Source organism: Neofelis nebulosa, chromosome 16 (assembly GCF_028018385.1).
Source record: "Neofelis nebulosa isolate mNeoNeb1 chromosome 16, mNeoNeb1.pri, whole genome shotgun sequence".
NCBI lineage: Eukaryota > Metazoa > Chordata > Mammalia > Carnivora > Felidae > Neofelis > Neofelis nebulosa.
In genome coordinates, this window is record NC_080797.1 from 58,502,719 (window position 1) to 58,526,666 (window position 23,948).

The 23,948-nt window shown below is 42.0% G+C and overlaps 1 protein-coding gene across 3 annotated transcripts in view; it reads left to right on the forward strand.

Moving 5' to 3' along the window:
- MYO1D (myosin ID) overlaps positions 1 to 23,948 on the forward strand; it is a 377,669-nt gene that overhangs the window by 193,839 nt on the left and 159,882 nt on the right. For all 3 annotated transcript variants that reach the window (XM_058706014.1, XM_058706013.1, XM_058706015.1), the window contains exon 17: positions 22,379 to 22,602. In XM_058706014.1, the coding sequence (XP_058561997.1) occupies positions 22,379 to 22,602 (224 nt within the window). The remainder of the gene's footprint in view (positions 1 to 22,378; positions 22,603 to 23,948) is intronic.

The window sequence follows — 23,948 nt, forward strand, 5'->3', positions numbered from 1 at the left end:
TGGGTGGCTCAGTTGGTTGAGTGTCTGACTTCAGCTCAGGTCATGATCTCATGGTTCATGAGTTCGAGCTCCGTGTCAGGCTCTGTGCTGACAGCACGGAGCCTGGAGCCTGCTTCAGATTCTGAGTCTCCCTCTCTCTGTCTCTGCCCCTCCCCTGCTTGTGCTCTCTCTCTCTCTCTCTCTCCCAAAAATACATAAAAACAAATTTTTTTAACTTTAATAATAATAAAAGTGTTTATAATAAATGCTAAGTGAAAACATGTTACAACACAGGATGTTCCATATGATTCCTTTTTAGCCACACTGCTAATTCTAGAAATATCCACACACACACCCCTCCACTCACATGCATTCACACACCCATTATATATACTGAGGAGGATCTAATGAGTCATTCCATTCTGGGGCTTTATTCATTACTAAAGAAAATTTAGGACTATTTATATTCAGTGGTTTTTGTCAGAAAGCTTTAGTGTTGCCAAACATCGCTATCTATTCAAATTCAGCACTACAATGAGACTCTGTATTTTGAAGAAAATTTAATTTCAAAATAAGATGTTTAGTTGTCAGCTGTCCTGAGTTGGTTTCATTGTATTTGTCTAGATACAAACACTGAAACAAACTGAATACTCATAGAAAATATGTTGGTTTGGAGAACTGAGGATACAGCCAGAATTTGTCATTTAAGCGCAAAGTACTTTGAATTATTCACAAGTTTGTTTTACTTTAAATGGATTATAAATAGGAACAACATATAGCTATCATTACATTATTTCTATCCAAAATTTTAATTAACAGTTTCTATTATAAAGTGATACATGTTCATTTTAACATATAGAAAATTATTTTGAAAAGGAAATAATACCACCCATCATCTCATCCCCAAAAGGTAACTTACTATTACCATTATGAATGGGGTACCTAGGTGGCCCAGTCAGTAAGCGTCCGACTTCGGCCCATGATCTCGCGGTTCGTGGGTTCAAGCCCCGTGTCAGGCTCAGGGGTGACAGCTCGGAGCCTGGAGCCTGCTTCAGATTCTGTGTCTCCCTCTGTCTCTGCCCACCCCCGCTCACGCTTTGTCTCTCTCTCCTTCAAAACTAAACATTAAAAAATATTTTTTTAACATTATGGAATGTATCATTCTAGGCTCTGTCCTGCTCTCTCCTACACACACACACACACACACACACACACACACACACACACACACAATTTTTTAAATTGTGGTCGTGCTGTGTGCACTGTAAGGGCTTTTCCAGGGTGAAAATCAGCAGACCCGTGGCGATGCCGTGGTCCTCTACCCCTGAAACACTTCCCTGTGATCTTCCTGGTGTCCTTCCTTGACCCTCTTCTGTACAATATCCCCATTTGTTTTAGTGATGTTTCTCTGTTCAAAAACCCTTGCATCACGTACAGAGTGAAGATCAGACTCTTCCAGAATCTGGCTCCAAGCAGCTCTATCTTCCATTACACACACCAGTGACTGCACAACACCAGTGTCTCTTCACCGACCTCACAAGCAGACCTTACTTATCCTCCTGTGTGCTTTCTCATGGACTGTTTGCCCTGCCTTCAGTGCTCTTCTCAATTCTGCCTCCTCACTGAAGCCCTCCTGGCTATCCCAGTCTCAATAAAGCTGTTTTTACTTCTGTTTCCGGAACCCATTCGTCAGTTGGATGTGGCTCTGAGGCGGTCACTGCAATGGGAGGCAAGAGCCATGGGCCGGCTGTCACTTTCAAGCTCGTGTAAGGTTTAAATCGTCAACTCTTTTTTCTGTAAAACGATAGATGTGGATATGGGCACATCTATCACAATTAGGTATGAGGTGTATTATGAGTAATTTGCTACTAATAATAAGTTATTGAAGATAATTATTTTATAAGTAAGAGCTGATTCGAGGTTATTTCTATAAAATTTATACTTCCTTGAGTGTGTGAGAAAAGCACATTAGGGGTTTTACAACCCCTGAGAGCAGTGTGTTGCACACATGAATGTCCTTCCTAAGGAATGCCACGGGAGAGCCAGGGTGGAGAATCTCTCGGCTAGATGATCAATCATAAGAAGTTTTCAGCTCCAGGGCACCCGTGTGCCTCAGTCTGTTGAGCATCTGACTCTTGATTTCAACTCAGGCCATGATCTCATGGTTCATGAGTTTGAGCCCTGCATCAGGCTCTGTGCTGACAGTGTAGAGTCTGCTTGGGATTCTCTCTCTTCTCTCCTTCTCTGTCTGCTCCTCCCCTGTTTGCACACACATCCCTTCTCTCTCTCTCTCTCTCTCTCTCTCTCTCTCTCTCTCTCTCTCTCTCCCCCCCCTCCCTCCCTCCCTCCCTCCCTCCCTCTCTCCCTTCCCTTCTCAAAAATAAATAAACTTTTTTTAAGAAAAAGAAGTTTTCAGCTCCAGAATTCCTGCTGACTCCTATTATGTCTGTAGGCTGTAGATCATCTATTAATTTTGCACATTTGCCTTATCTCCTTAACTAGATAGCAAGTTGTTGAGGGCAGCAGTGTCTTTACCCTTGTTTCTATTTTACCCAGGGCCCCAACACAGTGACACTGGGTGGCATTTGTCAGTAGTGTAATTATATTATCATTACTCAATACTAGGTGCTTCGGGATTTATAAAGTTTCATATTAGTTACGTTCTGTAGGAAATCAAAGATATTTATTTGTACTTATGATCTATTCAAGTGCATTTAAATGAGATACCTTCAGAATACCAAGCAAATGGAGTGATTAATTAGTAGGCACAAGAGCTGTTCCCAACTGGGAAAGACAAACTTTGCACTTTAACTCTGCTGCCAGAGTTGAAGAACATCACTCGCTTCTGTGTGATTCCTAGACTGCACCCCTGCCTGACCAGCAGGTAGCTATTCACTTCAGTCAACCACATGGCACTCGGTTCCACTCTCAGCTTCAACGCTTACGGGGGACGGGGGAGGGGATGCTTTCAGGCCTCTGTGCTTCAGTTTCCTCATCTATGAAGGGAAAATAATACCCACCTCACAGTGTGGTTGTGAGTTAACATATTCAGCATACTTTGAACAATGCCTAGCATGTGGTAAATGCCACGGGTTCACTATTAATATTAACATTGATGTCATCAATACTAATATTATTAGCAATATTGGTTTGGGTTTGTATCGGTTAACTATTGCCACAGTTATGCCACACTCTGCCTGTATTAATTTCCTAGGGCTACTGTAAAAAATTATCACCAATTTTTGGTGGCTTAAAAACACATTGATTCTCTTACAGTTCTGGAGGCCGCAAGTGTGAGATCAGTGTCCCTGGGCCCAAATCAGGGCGTGGCCAGGGCCTTGTCCTCCCTGATGGTTATAGGGGGTGATCCACTGTGTGCCTGTTCCTGCTTCTGGTAGCTGCCCACATCCATGGCTCGTGGCTGCAATTTCTGTGTCCACAGTCACAAGGCTGCCTCCTCTTCTGTCTTCGGCTCTCCCACTGCCTCCCTCTTATAAACATACATGTGTTCCCATTTAGGTTCCAATTAGACAATCTAGGAAATCTATGCATTTCAAGATTCTTACCCAAATCATATCTTTGAAGTCCTTTTTTTTCCATTTGAGGTAACGTTTACAGGTTCCAGGGATTAAGAGGTAGAAGTCTCTTCAGCGGTGGGGGGTAGGGGGCGCACCTGGGTGGCACAGTTGATTAAATGTCTGACTCTTGATTTCGGCTCAGGTCATGATCTCATGGTTTGTCAGTTTGAACCCCGTGACACTTGGGATTCTCTCTCTCTCTCTCTCTCTCTCTCTCTCCCTCTCCCTCTCCTCTCCCTCTCCCTCTCCCTCTCTCTCCCTCTCCCTCTCCCTCCCTCCCTCCCTCCCTCCCTCCCTCTTTCTGACCCTCCCTTGCTCACACTCACTCTCCTCTCTTTCAAAATAAATAAGGGTCCATTATTCAGCCTAGCACATCATCCTAAAACTTAATGGATACAGCAGTCAGAATGTATTTCTTCCTCATGCATCTGGGATATGGCCATCCCATCTCAGGCCACAGGTGGAGTATAGATTGGCTCCACATATTGGTCATTTTTCTGAAGTTAGTAGATCTGTGGGGCATGTTCTCATGGTGATGGCAAAGCCTAAGAGGTTAAGGTTGACCACACAAGCACATTTCAAGCTGTTCAGGTTATCTGCATTTATATCCCATGACCAAAGCAGATCATATCACTGGGATGGCCCATGGATGTCAGGAGGGAAGGAATAAATATTTGCTGTAATAATATAACCTAGCACATTGTTCTCTGTAGGTGACAGTGACTTATAGCCAAACTAATAATATACTTATTTGGGAGGGGGAATAAAATCCAAGACTAAAAGCAAAGCTATTTAGTAATAAGACCATTTTCTATAGTTCTTATTTGGTAAGTCAAGGAGCTATGTCTGTTATGGACTTAGTCAGGCCAAATAAATATGTTCCTGAAAGTGTTGATCCTAAAGGATTTGTTCCATGATTTTTTACTTAGGAGATAAACTTCTAAAGACATGGAAACTTTAAGACTCTTTAGGAGTCTCTTTGTCATCATGGAGTGACTCAGAGGATTCCATGGAGGTATGAAAAAGAAGCAAAGATTTTTCTGCCCCTGTGGAATAACAGAATATTTGTTGGATAGCCTCTCAAAAAGAGCCATAAACTGGAGCAGACGGAGTTAAAGCCAAAACTCGGCTGCTGAGTTAAAGCCAAAGCTGTAGTAATTACAGTATCTTCTCATGTCATCTGTACCCTATGAGCTTGAATAGTGGCTCATCGAAGTAATCCAACCAGGAGTTGGTTCCATATGCATTAACTGGAATCTGATTTTTTTTCATTTGAAAAACCAGTATACAATATTTGTATATTTGAATTTGATAGCATTTCCCAGCCTGTGATATTTTTTTCTCTCCTCTCATTCTAATAATAGAGGGATTCTGTCATACCCATAGGCCTTGCATGAAAAGGAATAACACACAGTAGAGTTTATGGGCTCTTAAGTCTCATTGACCTTAAGAGAGAGAATAAGGATGTAGTGCGTCACATTTTCCTAAATCACCTGATAAAATGCACTCACACTAAGGTGTTGACTTTGGTCAAAAGAAGAAAAATAAGGCAAAGGGGGAATTTTTTTTTTTAATTTTTTTCATGTTTATTTATTTTTGACAGAGAGCATGAGTGGGGGAGGGGCAGAGAGAGAGGGAGACACAGAATCCAAAGCAGGCTCTAGGTCCCGAGCTGGCAGTACAGAGCCTGACGCGGGGCTTGAAGTCACGGACTGTGAGATCATGACCTGAGCCGAAGTCGAGCGCTCAACCAACTGAGCCACCCAGGCACCCCAAAGGGGGAATTTTTCATGAAAAGTCTTGTAACTAGAATGAAGGAACTTAATTTCGAACATCTGCATTTTCATAGCTGTAACAGAGCCAACTTATTTAAGACATAGATGTTATATTTTTCAGGAAATTCTTTTAATGTGCAAGGAATATTCACTGAAAACCAGACTTTCACACAGCAGGTTATTCACTGGCAATGGGCAGCAGCGTCTCAGGTTGTCACTTATTCGTGCTCGATGACTGGATTGCTCTAGAACCATCCTAGAACGGTCGTATCAGCCGTCAGCATTGATTTAGAAATTCCACTCAGACTCGAGACCTGCCCAGCAGCTGTCGTTTATTTCTGCCTTAAACACTTCATAATTTGCTTGGCACCTATTCGCAGTTATGCACCAGGATAAGCTATTTCTTTTAAATGAGCTCTTAAACCCCAAGGTTACCGAGCTTTTCTTGAATGCAAAACACCTCTGGGGCCTTTTTTGACACACAAGCAAGTCTTCTTTTTTTTTAAACTTACAAAAAAGATAATTTAGTTTATTCAAGCTAATAAGCATTCATTCGGCATATGCTTATTGCTGGGCACTCATAGGAAATGCCGTGATGAATAGAAACAGTCCGAGTCCTCGCAGAGCATACATTCTCATCGAAGAGTAGTGAGAGAATAAGTCCGTAAGTTATTACACCTTGGGTACAGCCATGAAGGAAAGGAAGGGCTCGGTTGGGGCAGTCATTCCAAGGGCAAGGGAAACGTATTTTGGATAGGCTGGTCAGGGAAGACCTCGCTGAGGAGGTGACATTAAGCTAAGGCCGAAAAAATGAGAAGGATGTGACCCTAGGAAGAGTGTGGGGAGAGAACGTTCAAGCAGGGGTGGGGGATACATACACAGAGAGGCTGCAACAAGAAAAAGCTTGAACATCTTGAAGGCACTTTAAACAGTACCAGTATAGGGGTGCCTGGGTGGCTCAGTTGGTTGAGCATTCAACTTCGGCCCAGGTCATGATCTCATGGTTCATGAGTTCGAGCCCTGCGTCGGGCTCTGTGCTGACGGCTCGGAGCCTGGAGCCTGCTTCGGATTCTGTGTCTCCTTCTCTCTCTGCTCCTCCCCCACTTGTGCTCTGTCTCTCAAAAAATAAATAAATGTTAAAAAAAATTTTTTTTAATTAAAAAAAATAAAAGCCTGGATGGCTCAGTCCGTTGAGCCAACTTCGGCTCAGATCATGATCTCGTGGTTGTTGAGTTCGAGCCCCACTTCAGGCTCGCTGCTGTCAGCACAGAGCCCGCTTTGGATCCTCTGTCGCCCTCTCTCTGTCTGCCCCCTCCTGTGCTCTCTCAAAATTAAACGATATCAGTACAATGTCTGTGCTCTCACTTTTTGTTGCTTTGTTGCTGGTGCACATCCACTTCTTCAAGGTTCAGTGCAGCAGGGTTTAGGTCTGTGCAGGTTTTCAGCTGGAATTTGGGTTTTGCCTTTCTGGAAGGATGCCTACAGGGCAGCTATAGAAAAGTCCATGAAATATTGATCACAAGCCAGTGGAGATGAATGGAAAAAAAAATTAAAAGGAGGTGGATTTTGATGATCCTAAAATATCTCTAAGGTTCACATACACAAAGAACACATTAGGCGGTCTAATGCTGGTGTTCATTTGAAAAGCAGTCTGATTTGTTCTCTGAATTCAAGATATGCTTGCTCTGACTTTGCATGAAACCGCTGATTTCTTATAATTGATCCATAGTATATATTCTTTTCACTATACCTTATGCCTTTTGCAATCAGGTAATTTTATGAGTTTGTGTGTATGTCTGTGTAGATATGTGTATGTATGTATACATATAATTATATGTATATTATGTACATACAAATATTTTATTTTTATTTATTAAATATTTGTTAGCATATGTGTGTGTGTGTGTGTGTGTGTGTGTGTATAATCCCCCTGCCGATTACTTCCCAGTGGCTTTTTCCACCACCACCGTTTCAGAGGAGTCATCCTCATTTCCAATATTAACTATGAAAGTGCGTGCCCAGGTAGGAGCTGACTTAGATTCAGTCCACTCCCAACAGGTTGATCCAAATAGGACATTTCTCCTGTCACAGGCATGGCTATAGCTAGTAACTCATTTGTATTTCAAAGAAGCCAAAGCTTTAGTGAGCATTTCACACATCTTTAATTATGGATAATCTACTGGGATGGACACAATGTCCTGACATTCATGAAGTGATTGTAAAATAAAGGCTCTCTTCCACTTGTGATTGAGTTCCCCCATCGCATCTCCAACAGAGTTTACATTTTAACGAAACAAAATCATTTTATAGACACATACTTGATTTTAAAGTGGAGAAGGCCTTTTTAAGTATAGCAGCAGCACAAGAATAATACAAAAAGACAAAGATTGATAGGTATCCCTGCATAAGCATATAAAATTTCTGTTTCTAAAAAACAAAAATGTATCACAGTGTGTTCAGTTGCAAAAAAAAAAAAAAAAGAGAGAAAGAAGAAAGAAATAAAAGAGAGAGTAAAAGAAAACAAAAGAAAGTGCAATTCAAACCAGCATAGAATTTGTAACGGAATTGATGACAAGCCTTCGTTGTGCCTGCTCTTGAATCCTCTTCGTTCTAAGTGTGGCTCCCCCTTGTGGTTGTGAGATAGCTGCTAACAATTTCAGCAGCCACATTTTCTCCATGGTCAAGGAGAGTCATTTTCAGAAAGAAGTCCTTGGATGTTTTCTCAGAAGAGTGAGAAATTTCCTTCCTCAGAACCACCTGTCCAAATTCTTCTTGTGTTTTATTGGCTTGACCCAAAAATCATGGCCAGGAGATGGTAAAGGGCAAAATGCTAAGAAATCTTCACAAATGTAATAAAAGGTTGGCTTATTTTCATATATAAAAAGCCCTTACAAATCGTTATGTAAAATTATGAGTGTGTGATAGGTTAAAAAAAAAAAAAGGAATGAGGAGATATTTCACAAAAGAAACCTTTCAAATAGCTGGTGAATTTTAAAAAGTTGAATAACACTAATAAAGTAATTTCATCATAGCAACAATATATTATCAGTTTAGTCACTTCTTTTTATAAATTAGTTTTATTTTTTTAATGTTTATTCATTTTTGAGAGAGAGAGAGCATGAGTGGGGAAGGGGCAGAGGGAGGGAGACACAGATTCTGAAGCAGGCTCTAGGCTCTGAGCTGTCAGCACAGAGCCCAACGCAGGGCTTGAACTCATGAACCTGAGCTGAAGTCAGACACTCAACCGACTGAGCCACCCAGGTGCCCCTAGTCACTTCTTTTTAACTGTTCACATGGTAGAGTTTGGAAATGGGAACTTTAGTATGTGGTAGGTGAAAACAACAGCAATTCTGTGTCTAGAACCTCGTAAACCATTTATATGCATGAATTTAGGTATGATGATACCACTAAAATGATATTCATGATTGCCAAAAAAGAAATAGAAAATACTCTGGGGTGCCTGGGTGGCTCAGTCGGTGAAACGTCTGACTCTCGGTAAGAGCTCAGGTTGTGATCCCAGGGTCGTGGGATGGAGCCCTGCATTGGATTCCACGCTGACAGCACAGAGCCTGCTTTAGATCCTCACTCTCCCTCTCTCTCTGTCCCTCCTTGGCTTGCTCTCTCTCTCTCTCAAAACAAATAAACACCAAAAATATCTTACACCAATAGAATACGCCAAAAACAGAAAACACCAAAACTGTCTTACAGCAGACTATTGGTTAACTGAACCATGTGTATCTATCTGACTGAGTACCATCAGGTCATTCAGAATCACATTACAGGAGGCTTTTTGATCACATGGGAAAATGTACCTGGTGTATCAAATAAAAACCATTCCAGAGCATTTTGTGATTATTATGTGGCCCCAGTTTTGTATAAAATATGTATTTAATCATAAAAGAAAATGATTCCATTTGACTACCTAAAACTGAATGAAGAAAACAGAAAAACCACTTCTGGATGGCAGTATACCATAAACAGAATCAGAAGGTCACCTCCTGGAAACAGATTTAAAACACCATTGACAAAAGGATCATCCCTTTCATTTATAAAGAGCTCATATAAGTCAATAAAGACAAGTGAAAGAAAATGGATTAAAAAGACTAGAAATACACAGTTCATGAAAAAGAGTTACAAATGACAGATAAAAATATAAATTTATTTGAGGTGCCTGGGTGGCTCAGTCCGTTAAGCGTCCAACTCTGATCTCAGCTCAGGTCTTGATCTCAGGGACGTGAGTTGAAGCCCTGAGTTGGGCTCCACGCTGCATGTGATGCCTACTTTAGAAATATATATTATGCTAAGCAAAGTAAGTCAGAGAAAGATAGATATCACATAATTTCACTCATATGTGGAATTTGAGAAACTTAACAGATGATCATAGGGGAAGGGAAAGAAAAACAAGATAAAAACAGAGGGAGGCAAACCATAAGAGACTCTCAAATACAGAGAACAAACTGAGGGTTGATGGGGGTGGGGGAAATGGGTGATGAGCATTAAGGAGGGTACCTGTTAGGATGAGCACTGGGTGTTATTTGTAAGTGATGAATCACTGGATTCTACTCTTGAAGGCAAGTCTACACTGTATGTTAACTAACTTGAGAATGAATGAATGAATGAATGAATGAATGAATGAATGAATGAATATGTGTGTATGTATATCTATATCTATATATAACATATACATATATATGTATATAAATATTTTTTAAATAGATTCTAGAGAAGTTCATTGAAAAATTAATCACATTCCTACTGACATCAATTTTAGATCTGTTGTGACTTGCTTGGTACATAACTAAGAAACTTCACTTTTCAAATATTGTATTACAAAATATTTTGGGGGGAAGAAATGGTAGGAGTTCTTACAAGATTATGTTTCTAGTAGGATTTTCAATAATAATAATAGTTACAGCTATGTGGGCAAATGTAAAACCTCAACATCACTGAGCATATCTAGCATTTTACTTTATCTAGATCTTTCTCTAAATAGTAGCATCTCTTTCTGTGTCACCACATTATTCTAGCATGAACTACATAGTAATTTGATCCCACGTATCGCCTGCTCTTATAAATCATGCACTCAATGCCATTGTATTGGGGTGGGGCGGTAATTGAGTTATGACCAGTAATGGTCTTCATAGTTTCTTAATCCTATTATGTTCAACCTGTGTAAACTTGAACTGTCAAAAAAGTATCTGTCCTTATTAAGTGTACATTTTCTTATGCTATTCCCCCTTACACTAAGTACAGTCTAAGACAGGGAAATGAAAAGAGGAAGAATATTTCTTGTTCACCCTAAGTATTCCAAGCACCCTTGTCCAGATTATTTCTTTCCCCCAAGAAACATCTTTCCCCAATATCCCTGTCATGGTGAGCACTGGTAACTGTGGTATGCTGGGGCACAGGGATACGTTGAGGAGCACTCGTCTAAACACAGCCCTGCACTGGTAACTGATGGCATGCTGAGACACAGGGACACACTGAGGAGCACTCGTCTAAACACAACCCTGCTAGCAACATCTTACATTGCCTAGAACCAGAGCCAGGCTGTTAGCAAGAGTTGTGAACGTGGGTTGCATTCCTCTGTAGAAGCAGAGATCTCACGTCTGGAAAATGAGTGTTCCCCAAAGTCAAGCATTTGCCAGTAGAAATATGTTAATGTATGACTCAAAGAAACTTAAGTCAAATATATTCCTTGTGGTTTTTCTTATGGGGAATTATTAGAGAAACTTATAACAGCATATTTCAAAAAGAAGTGCTTTTTATTTTTTTTCAACTTTTTTTTTGGGGGGGGGGGACAGAGAGAGACAGAGCATGAACGGGGGAGGGGCAGAGAGAGAGAGGGGGACACAGAATCGGAAACAGGCTCCAGGCTCCGAGCCATCAGCCCAGAGCCTGACGCGGGGCTCGAACTCACGGACCGCGAGATCATGACCTGGCTGAAGTCGGCGCTTAACCGACTGCGCCACCCAGGCGCCCCAAGAAGTGCTTTTTAAATACCTATATTTTTTAACTTGAGAAAGAACAAGCATGTGAGCAGGGGAGGGGCAGAGAGAGAGAGGGAGAGAGAATCATAGCACAGAGCTCAGCGTGGGGCTCGAAGCCATGAACTGGGAGATCAGAACCCGAGCCAAAATGAAGAGTTGGATGCTTAACCAACTGAGCCACCTAGGCACCCCTTAAATACCTATTTTTAATGTACATCACGTGTCTAGCACAAGGCCTGGCACATAGTAGTAAAATAACGTTGTCTCTCCCTTCCCTTATGAGTAGTAACAGTAATCACAGGGAAACCAAAGATTGTGGTTGTCAATTCCATGTGTACTTTGGATTGGAAAGAAACTTTGAATAAATTTTTCTTAATTTTTTCTTAAATTTTTCTCATTACCGGTAACTATTTAACAGAATACTAGTGCTTGCTTTTTTAAGTTAGCTAATACAACACCCTCACTTTTCAGGTGAAGAACCTGAAGCCTCCAAAATTTGACTGAAAAATTCTCCCAGTAGTCCAGGGGAATGCCAGCCTCTTGCTCCGGGTCAGGACTCTTTGTACTCCACCCCCAGACTGTGCTAGTCAGGGAGCTGTCCCTCTGGGCAGTGCTGGACTTCTTGAAAAAGTCTCACTGTGGCTGAGGATTCAAGCTTTGTTACATGACTGGATCTTACTTCTTAAGGAATTAGTTGTAGCTGTTTTCCAGAGATCTCATAGGCATTTTTTCTAGGATATCATGGGTATCTCCTCTCTTCCTTCATATTCCCTACGGATGCTACACATACAGTAGGAATTTAGGAAATTCTTGTAGAATGAACCAATGCTCAAAATAATGCTATGCCAAAGCAGCATATTTTGGGATGGTATATCTTGACTCCCTTCCAAATGAGTAATCTGTACACAAAGGATTCTGTAGTCAAATATGTTTTTTACTTTCTGTTGAACAAAGTTAAAATAGATTTATTTACATGAAACTTTTCAGAGCTTTTAATATGCTAAATGTGCATCATGACTTTCCCAAAAGAAATTACAGTGTGCAGCTTTCCTGGATTTAATGAAAATGGAGCTCTTTTTCAGAGAGCATTTCAAAGGCCCTGTGTCCCAGAATTCACTTTTGGAACGCTATAGAAAAGAATGTTAGGATGAACCATTGGCAGGTCCTTTCAAATATTAGTTATTATGTGAGCTTTTGCATGGTCTAGGGAACCATTTAAAATTGAGATCATTTGCAAGCATCTGAAAGCAAAGGTCTACTGGGTTACCTTTTTAAGGAGTCCTGCATGTTTTAAATACTAAACATAAAGGAAGAAAAGTCAGGACATTTGTTACACAAGGTAAAAGCCCAACTTGTACCTATCAGTATTAGATGGAGGTAGATCTGGGGGTGGACAAAGCAGTAGACACCTTCAGACAAAGCTGAAACATCCCTAAGATGCCTCATCGGATCTGTTCACATGCCTACACACGTGACCAGAGCCTATTGTTCTCTGTCAAAAAGCAGATTTGAGATAGCCTTGACCTCAAGAGATTTTGAACGTGAGTTATCAATTTTATACACTCTCTTTCAAGAAAACAAAGTCAAACCAGAGAGAGCAGTCACTTCAGCACAGTGCCACATAGTGTTTACATTTGAACAGGGCTGAATCCTAAAAGGCTCATCGGAACTATTTAACCCGTTAGCTGGAGTAATTTTATTTTTAATTGTCTTCAAAATAATTGCATGTGAGGCTTTGATAGAGTTAATGCTCAGCTGGTCTTCTGACACTAATTGACCAAGAGGTCCAATTGCTTCTTGAAGCTACAGTTGCAAGTAGGCTGTCAGATCGTGGTATCATCATAGTAAAGAAGCGATTAGCAGGCAGTATTGTGTAGACTGAAGAATTATGAGGCCGCCATTAGCCAGATCCATTCTGGACAAGGCCGTGTATAAAATGTATGAGTCCTAAATGAAGGTTTACAAGTCAGCTGACTTTGCAAGTTAGTCAGCCAGACGATGATAAAGCAGCTGAGGGATGGTAAATTACACTCCACCAGGAGTACACAAGCCTACACACACTCTACTAAGTTCATCAGGACAGCTTATAATGATCAGACTCACGTCTTTCTTTCTTTGTTTCTTTCGTTCGTTCGTTCTTGTCTATTTTACTGGTTTTACATTTGTTTATTGACTAAAGCTTTGGTTATTTCATTCCTTCTTAATTTCCCCCTATGTCCTCGAGATGCTATTAATTTATCTATAAAACTAAAGAATTTTGTGTCTAAATATATGCCAAGAACCTACAAATTCTATCCACTCAGTCTTATTTTCTTGTTACATACTAACCTGCTATTCTGGTAAAAACATTGGCACTAGCACTTCGTAAATAGTACTTTAAGTCTTTATTCATTTTATCCTTCATAGAATATTTGAGTTGAAGAAGAATAACTTGGGAAGATGTTACTGTCTTTGAGTCTTTTTAAAAAAATAACTCCTAGAAGAGGCCAATCCTTCATTAATCAGTCATGAAATATCCACAATAGGATCCAACCATCATATTCTACAGTAGTTCCCCCTTGTCCACAGGGGATACATTTCAGTATCCCCAGTGGGTAGCTGAAACCATAGATAGAACTGAACCCTATATATACTGTGGGTTTTTTCCCTATATGTACATACCTGTGATAAAGGTTAATTTATAAAAAAGTACGTAAGAGATTAATAGCCATAACTAATAATAGAGCAATTATTATATTATAAAAGTTATATGAATATGGACTCTGTCTTTCAAAATATCTTATTGTGCTGTACTTACCCTTTTTCTTATGATGATATTATGAGGTGATAAAATGCCCATGTGATGAGATGAAGTAAAGTGAATGACATTGACCTTGTGATACAGCGTTAAGCTACTATTGACTTTCTGATGATACCTCAGGAGTACTGTCTGCTTCCACACCGTGGTTGACTGTGGGTATCTGAAAACGCAGAAAGCAAAACCATGGATAAGGGTGGGGGGAACTACTGTAATTTGATGGGGTATGTGGATAGATTTTGTGGATTTTACGGTTTGCTTATAGTTAACCTGTTACCTAAATAAATTCTTCTCTACAACTCTTTAACAATCAGAAACTGTCAGAACTCTGCCAGAATAACTATCTGGGGGAACTTAAGTTTAGAAACATAGGAAAGATGCTTCTCCCAAAAGTTGTCCCTAGGCATGGAGGGCCTGGGGAACTGAAATTTTGAAAGGTTCTGGTTGTGGAAACCAAGAGAATATCCAATTCAGAGTACTGGGGAACTGTTTGAGAACAGGACAGAAAGGGCACAACCCCCATGAGTACTAGAAAACAAAAACAGAAAAACAAAACACAGAGAACCGGGGCGGGGGGCGGGAAGGAAAGCTGACCTGTGTTTATTTCTGAGACTAAGCTGAAGATACATAATTGACCTACTTCTTAATAAAGCATAACCTAGAATCCTACATATTTTGCAAAATGAATCTTGTACTTTAATGACAGCCAGATGTTGCTTTGAAATGCCTGACCACTGAGGAAGTATGCACCAGAGAAAAACATGGTAGAATTAAGATGGTGTTATAAAAACATCTGCTTAAACATGACAGATTGTGTTTATATCCACCCCTCTCAAAACCCCTAAATGAGCAGTAAGGGATAAAAATGGTAGAAACCCACAAGGACAAATAGAACCATCGTAGCAACAACAGACAAGAGCAACAACATCAACATAATTTTAGAAGTAAGTGGATGTGTGATTAGTCCCCCAAGCAGGTGGAGAAAGCTGACATCTAAAGTGCCTGCAGAGAAGAAGGCAGACAGGTAAGCCAGTTTACCCATCCACAGGGCTGTAGAAAATTCAGGAGTGGAAAGGGCCAAGAACCTCTGGAGGTAAGGGTAAGGAGGAGAGCTGAAGGAGGAAGTTGGTTGACAATCTGTATGAAAAGCAAAATAAAGGTCTCCTCCCAGACCTCACAAAGCCAGGTGACGACCTCAGTCTCATTCTGGTAGAAGAAGCTTACTCTGAAAAAATAGAACCAGAGAAGCTCTGGGCTCTGGGGAACACCAGGCACAGTGGAGGAGAGGAGTCGGGCACCACATTGAAACCAAGGAAATTAAGTGAAAATCTGGATTCTAAAGATTCCCCACCGCCCCACCCCCACCCCCACCCCATGCCTCTTTACTCAGAATTCTGGCAGCAAAGAGGAAAAACACTAAGACACTGACATTCTGGAGTTCCTCACAGATGGTCCCCACCTAATTACTCTATGTATTAAAGCTCCCATTCATAAAGCACATACACAGATTTTTTGAGTGGCATTCCGTAATGGACGGCCAAAGATCCCCAGACATTTGGACATTTGAGGAAGGCCTCTAGCACAAAAGGCTGAGACCAAGACAGATGGGAGAATAAGGGACTTAGAAGTAATATACAATGCAGGGAGCAGTGTAAAAAGTAAAACCATGATTCATATCCACAGAGAGGAAAAATGAGATGTTGCTTTTGTTAACCAAGAGCAATGTGCTTTTAAAAGAAATATTTGGAGAACACAGATAAGCTCTTGAAAATGGAAAACATGACAGCCAAAATAAAAGATTTAGTATGAGGCTTGGAAGATGAAGGTGAAAACATTCATTCATTCAGCAGATACTATTGAGAGGCTACTGTGTCCTTGACATTATTCTAGGCAGTGGTGTATCATCCGTGAGCGAAAAAGACAAAGAGCTCTTGGCCTGGTAGAGCTTACATTCCAATAGGAGAAGAGTGTAAACAGTGCAATAATACGTGAGTTCCATGGTGTTGCAGAGGGTCAAGTGTTAGAGGCAGGAGAAAAAATAGAGCATGGTAAGAACAGAGAGTGCCAGAAGGGAAGATGGAGACAAGTTGAATTTTAAATGGATGGTCAGGGCCAGGCTCACTGGGAAAGTGACCACTGAGCAAGGATGCAGAGAGAGAGAGTGAAGAAGTTGGCCATATGATATCTGGGGGGAAGATCATTCTGGGCAGAGGGAGCAATTAGCAGAAAGGCCTGGACTCGGGGCGCCTGGGTGGCTCACTCGGTTAAGCATCTGACTTCAGCTCAGGTCACGATTTCGCGGTTCGTGAGTTCAAGCCCCATGTCAGGCTCTGTGCTGACGGCTGGGAGCCTGGAGTCTGCTTTGGGTCCTGTGTCTCCCTCTCTCTCTCTGCCCCTTCCCCCACTCATGCTCACTTGCTCTCTCTGTCTCTCTCAAAAATAAATAAACATTAAAAAAAAAAAAAAGAAAGAAAGAAAGGCCTGGACTCAAGAGGGTGCTGGCCTGTGTGAGGGGTGTTGGTGGAGGAGTGGGGGGGGGGGTAGCTGGGGGTAGATGGCAGGGTGGCTGGCCTGTGTGGGAGGGGGGGTGCCAGGGTGGCTGCAGTTGGTGGGGGCGGGGGGTAGGTAACCACACCAGAGAACGTGGGGCCTTATAGGTTAGTGTGGGGGCTTTGGTTGGCTGTTACTCAGGGAAATGCAGATCAGGGAAATGCAGAATGGTGGCAAAGTTTTAAGCAGAGAAGTGACATGATCTGATTTTGGTCTTGAAAGGATCACTCTGGCTACTGTGTCGGCAGAGTCAACTACAGGGGGTAAAGGTACACAGGAGAGGAATTGGATTCTCTCAGTAGCAAGGATGTATCCACTGTTCTCTGATGGTCTCTCTTTGTACCTGGGCTATTCCGAGTCAGCCTCTCTGTTTGCCTCTGTCCTTTTTCCTACCTAAGAAATGACTTGCTGGCCCTCTCCCCTGTCAGCCTGCCTTCTGCTTTATATCTTCGGATTAACTTTCCCTCCCAGATCCCACTGTGTCTCCTTCAGCTTTCAGCTTCCACTCTTGCATCATATCCTAAAACACATAGTATCTAGTTAGTTCCTCTTTAATGTTAATACCGTTTTAACAAGGGCCCCTTTGGCTCCCTTGTTTTTTCGTTGAACCTCTCTAGACATATGCAAATAAATATTAAACATTTGCTTATTGAATGTAACATTTAATTCTCTGCTTTCTGACATTCCATCATGAGGCAAAGTCCTCTACAGTCACAAGCTTTATATGACTCTCGAAAAACCCAACAGCTTAAGCTGCTTTAAACAAAGAGGGAAGTGGGAAAATCAACAACATCCCTCCCCTGCACAGACTAACAAACTCTTATGGGAGTATATCTGTTTAAACCAAATATGCTTAGATTACAAGGAAAAATACATGAATAATTTTTTTCATGTAGTCCTTTTCCTCTGTAGTTTTTCAATGCTACTTTTTCTCTGAGTAAAAAAACTAAAGTCTAAGGGACTTCTGATAAAGTTGGCACTATACCCGCAGGCTCACAAAAATTTCTTTCCCCAAAATTTGCTGAAATTAACAAAAATGTAAAACTTCCAAAGAACATGCTGTGAACCCCAAAACCAAGAAAAGATCCCAACTTCATACCATTAGCTGAAAAATGCCACCCAGAAAAAGAAAAGTGGGACCAAACTGAACGAAGGTACTAAAAAGATCAATACATTCTTCAAAGAGAAGAGTGGAACATGGAAAAGTACAAGGAGGGAATTCTGAAAAGTCTCATTGCTTTTGCTGGTGTTGGCATTGAGTATAGGTGTGCCAGAGGGAAGGCTTGGAATAATCCACACGCCGTCTAGGGATCCCTTCTTCCATCAAGAAGACATTCTCCCTCAGGCAAGAAGAGTCCAGAAGGTTTACCATCCTTCCTTGCCTCTGATATATCAATAAGTGGCCAAGGAATAGGGGAAGCGCCTATTAGAAATAATATTAGGGCTGAATCAAGAGAAAGCTCCACAAGACATGGAAAAAAAGAATAGCTGTCCTCAATCAAGCTACGAGATTACAAGACACCCCAGACTCGGTGAAGCAAACTTCTGGTGCATTTCTTTTCTTTTTCTTTTTTTTTCTTTTTTTCTTTTTAATGTTTGTTTTGAGAGAAAGAGCCAGAGTGTGAGCAGGGGAGCGGCAGAGAGAAAGGGACACACAGAATCGGAAGCAGGCTCCAGGCCCTGAGCTGTCAGCACAGAGCCCGACCCGGAGCTCGAACCCACGAGTGAAATCATGACCTGAGCCGAAGTCGGACGCTCAACCGACTGTGCCACCCAGACGCCCCTGGTAAATTTCTTTACTCTTAAGGAAGGAGCTCTATGGCAGCTACCTCAAGCCCCAGCTCTCTTTTCCTTCCTCTTGGGCAACCGGGAGACTAGATAAAGCATATAAATAATGGACATCTGGTCCACATTACAGGTGGAAGAATGAAACAATACCCAATCCAACACTATTTGGGGGCAGTTAGTAGGCTGAGAAAGAATGGCTCACATTCATTAGAGTTTCCAGGACGCACGGACACGCAACTGAGGCAAAAAGTCTTCACATACAAAAAAGTAACACAGCCCGCTGATGACAAAGAATAGTCATAACTACCCGTGCTTATTGAGTACTGGCTATCTACCAGGCATTGTTTTTTAAGGGTTTTATGTGTATTAACGCCTTCAATCTTCACAATACGGGTACAAGCTAAGCACCATTGTCATCTCTGTTTCACAGGTAAGAAAACTAAGTCACAGAGAAGTTAAGAAGCCGGCCCAAGTGTACCCAGGGTTTGAACACAGGCATTCTGTGTCCAGAGCCTGTTCTCAGCCCCTCTGCTCTTGCCCTCCAAGACACGGCATTTTAGACAACTGCTTTACTCTCAAGGAAATCAAAGAGAACAGAAATTTACAGGACGTGCACCCTTTCTTGGAAGCTATTGGAGGGAGGAAAACCAAGAAAAAGGAAGACAAAACCTCGGGGATCCAATATGGAAGAGTAGTTTAAAAAGTTTCTGGGATAGGAACTGTGCCCTAGGCCAAAGGGGCATAAAGGATACAGGGAATATCAAAGAAAAAGACAGGTGATGTACTCAACAATCAGAAAAGTCATCACTGATCATTTGATGGATCTGTTAGAGCACTGTCAAAAATTAGCAGTAGGTAGGGGCGCCTGGGTGGCGCAGTCGGTTAAGCGTCCGACTTCAGCCAGGTCACGATCTCGCGGTCCGTGAGTTCGAGCCCCGCGTCAGGCTCTGGGCTGATGGCTCGGAGCCTGGAGCCTGTTTCCAATTCTGTGTCTCCCTCTCTCTCTGCCCCTCCCCCGTTCATGCTCTGTCTCTGTCTGTCCCAAAAATAAATAAAAAACATTAAAAATAAATAAATAAAATAAAAAATTAGCAGTAGGTATATAGAAAGTAAAGCAGGTTTTTAAAATGAGTCAGTTATTAACTATAAGCAAGCACGGATTTACATGACAAAGTAAAGCGCAGAGATAGAGCGAATCTATATGTAACATATTTAGTGTATATTTTATGTAAATCATTTGTGCATTATATACTAGTATAACGTGTAATGTAAATACTATCGACTTAAATGTTTGATGTGATTATTATTGGGATGATAAAGGAGAGGTAAGAGGGAGGTGAGAGAGCCAAATCACCAATGTCTATAATCTGGATAATGTCCAAAGGGATCAACCAAGAAATAACAGTATATGTGCATTATTTGTTACTACTGGAAGCAGTAGTTAGAACATTTGTGTGGACTGAGACTGTGAGGTGGGGCAGTGGGATCAGGTGGGCGAAAGGAAAAGCTGCTGTCTTTTAAAAAATTTTTTTTTAATGTTTATTTATTTTTGAGACAGAGAGAGACAGAGCATGAATGGGGGAGGGGCAGAGAGAGAGGGAGACACAGAATCGGAAGCAGGCTCCAGGCTCCGAGCCATCAGCCCAGAGCCTGACGCGGGGCTCGAAATCACGAACGGTGAGATCGCGACCTGAGCTGAAGTCGGACGCTCAACCGACTGGGCCACCCAGGTGCCCCAAAGCTGCTATCTTTTTAAATCAGCATTTGATTTGTAAAATACCATCTGACTTTTTTAACTAGGCAAAACCCAAAGAAGCCAAAAACAAAGATGAAATGTTGTTAAACGTTAAAACCTCCCCCTGAAGAAGCACTTACTTATAAAATGCTTTTCCCCCCACAAATTACTAAAGAATTAAACCAAAAACATTTTAATGAGAAACTCTGTGAACCCTCCTTAAAAATTAAAAATTGATTTCCTATACAGCTATGGCTCCAGGGAGTCTTAATTGCCTTTCTGTTAAAGAGAAAAGCAACCAACAATATGAAACTTTGAAAAGTGTGTTTTGTTTAAGAAATTGAATCACAGACTTCCACCCTGTAATTGTATTCTTTTGGTTTTTCAAGATGCTAAAGAAGGGACCTTTATTTTAGCACTAGGGTGGAGGCGTAACAAAGCCATCTGCATGATGGATTTGGCGACGGGGAAGAGAGCCATTTTGGCTAAAAAGGGTTGCTGTACTGACACCACGTGCAGAAACAAGTTTCCCTGCCTCATGGTCTTTATATATTCTGTTTATACGTGAGCTCTAGGTTCCCATCGCAAACTGCTCATGTGTCGTGTTTCCCTTACATAGCATGGCTTTTCTTGACTCGTTGGTTCCTCTTCAGGGTCCCTTGGTGACCTCACATGTCGCTTGCAAAAAAAAAATCTATCCGTATCGTGCAGCAGGCTGAAAAAAGGAGAACATCGCAAGCACATATGATATGCCAGTTTAGGAGTCGGCATGAAGAAATCCTAAAATGACTGTAATAAAGGAGGCATTACACAAGGTTTTCTGAGAAATTGGTGGGCACAGGTGGGGATTTAAGAGGAAATGAAAGAAACCTGAGGGAGTTTCTTTCCCTCAGTATGGGAGCCCATACTGTGGGCTTTGAACTAGAGGTTGAAAATCTTGGTCCTGGGAGGCTGGAGACGGGGGGATGGGGGGGGGGGGTCAATACCAACAGCCCAGGAACTGGAACGGCTAATTAATTAGCAACAGTAACTATCAACCAGAACGTGATGGCAGTGTGTAGGAGCAGTTTGTTGAAGAAAGTGATGCATGTAGTTTGGGGTCTTGGAGACTGTAGTACCAAATAAGGAAGAGAAAGGGGTTTATGCTGGAAGTCTTGTAGAAGGAGTAAGTTTTGGTGGTGGAGGGGAAGAGCCAACAATGAAGTAGAGATTATGCCAAATTCCTTTTTACTTGAGAGACTGAGAAGTACAGGAATGTGGGCAGAGGATCCTGAAGGAAAAGCATAGGTACTTCTGACTTCACCATGCTTGGGTAAAGCAGGCACAGAGACATTTATATATTGTGTGATTGATTTCTGAGCACAGAAAAGATGTTAAAAGATTCTTGGTCATCTGGTTTACCCTTTCCCTGGGATTACATCTAAATTGTGGGATTACATCTAAATTTACACAGCACCTGGGGAGTAGAGCCGTACAGGCTGTGTAGAAGTCCGTTTGTAAATGCAGCGTGAGGGGACACTAGCGGCCAGTGATGTAGTCTGTGTAAAGCTAGGTTTCATTAGAGAACTGTAGACGTTGATGGCTTTTGGTTCTGACTCATCCTGCTTCCTTTCAGCATCCTTAAAATAGTTGTCCAGAGGGGCGCCTGGGTGGCTCGGTCGGTTAAGTGTCCGACTTCGGCTCAGGTCATGATCTCGCGGTCCGTGAGTTCGAGCCCCGCGTCAGGCTCTGTGCTGACCGCTCAGAGCCTGGAGCCTGTTTCCGATTCTGTGTCTCCTTCTCTCTCTGCCCCTCCCCTGTTCATGCTCTGTCTCTCTCTGTCTCAAAAATAAATAAACGTTAAAAAAAAATTTTTTTAAATAAAAAAAATATATTTGTCCAGAGACATTTGCATTTTGGCTTTCTTCTCTTCATGACTGTTCAAGGACTCTGCTTCAGAGTCAGCACACAGCCCGGTGGACGTCATGAACAGGTAGACCACTGAAGCCAATGACCAACGTGACTCCTGGCGCCATCTGTTGGTGGCAGGCGGAACTGACGTGCTTTGTCCCTGCCTGATTTTGTTGGCAATACGCAAGATCCCACATTGGTACTGCATAAGTAGAGGAGCGTATACAATTTCAAAGTCATGTACTACTAACTGAGCCAGCCAGCAACACTTTTCTCTTTCTTTCTCCGTTGTGAAGGTGTGGCGAGGCACGCTGGCCCGCATGCGGTACAAGAGAACCAAGGCAGCTCTGACGATTATCAGATATTACCGACGTTACAAAGTGAAGTCCTACATTCACGAGGTTGCCAGACGCTTCCATGGTGTCAAGAGCATGAAGGACTACGGGAAGCATGTGAAGTGGCCAACTCCACCTAAAGTTCTTCGCCGTTTCGAGGAGGCCTTACAGGCAATTTTTAATAGGTAAGAGCCTGCTGCTTCCATTTATGGTAACACACTTAATATATAAAGTCACAAATCTGAGACCGTGGTATTGGCCCAGCCATCTGCCCATGTGACTTTTACCTCATGTCTTCAGGTCTGAAGGTTTTGCTTTCAAAGGGCATCTGTTTACCTCTCAGAATAGCGGAACCTGTTTGTATTTTTCCCTGTGTCAGCACACAGCTGACAGCAGTGTGCACAACCCCTGAATCATGCCATAGTTAAGCTGTTACATGCTATCTCTTTCTTTTATGAGCAAGAAATAACTATTTATTAAAATCACCACATAAAACTCAAACCAGAAAGTCTGTTAATCCTTTGCTTCTCTATCCTGGTTATGAAACATACCAAGGAGTTTGTGAAACTTACCGATGCCCACATCCTGCCTCCAGAAAGTCATGTTTAACAGAACCAGGGAGGGGGCCCAAACAGAGGTCCTTTTTTTTTTCTTTGAGAGAGAGAGGGAAAGAAAGAGGAGTGCAAGTGGGATAGAGAGAAAGAATCTCCAGCAGGGTCCACACCCAGCACAGAGCCTCACGCAGGGCTCGATCCCACGACCCTGGGATCATGACCTTGGTTGAAATCAAGAATCAGACGCTCAACCAACTGAGCAACCCAGGCATGCCAAACAGAGGTTCTTTCTAAAGTTTCCCAGATGACTTTAAAGTACAAGGGGGGGAATGGGGCGCCTGGGTGGCGCAGTCGGTTAAGCGTCCGACTTCAGCCAGGTCACGATCTCGCAGTCCGTGAGTTCGAGCCCCGCGTCAGGCTCTGGGCTGATGGCTCGGAGCCTGGAGCCTGTTTCCGATTCTGTGTCTCCCTCTCTCTCTGCCCCTCCCCCGTTCATGCTCTGTCTCTCTCTGTCCCAAAAATAAATTAAAAACGTTGAAAAAAAAATTAAAAAAAATAAAAATAAAAATAAAGTACAAGGGGGAACGCAGTTGTTTTAAAGCAACCTTTTTTTTTTTTTAACACAGTAAGTAAACACCCATGTAAAATCTAATATCTTTTCAGCTGATCTTCCTTTTTGGCAGGCTGTCCTGAATCCGAGTGTGTAGTTAGTTACTCACAGCTCCCTCCCCTTCACCACGTAGCCTGTTTGTTGCCACTGGGCACCAGGTACATTTAGCTGTGGCTTAGATACAGCCATCCAGTCACACACACTAAGCTAGCAGTCTCAAATGCGGTCATGTGGCATTGAGGTATTTCCCAAAGAACACGATGAAATAATTGGCCTACTGAATGCAAAAGAACTAATTTCTAATTCTGTGCTAAATCAGATTTCATCTTCTTTTAGAATTAGCTCTGTATAACTGGTGGCAGATATC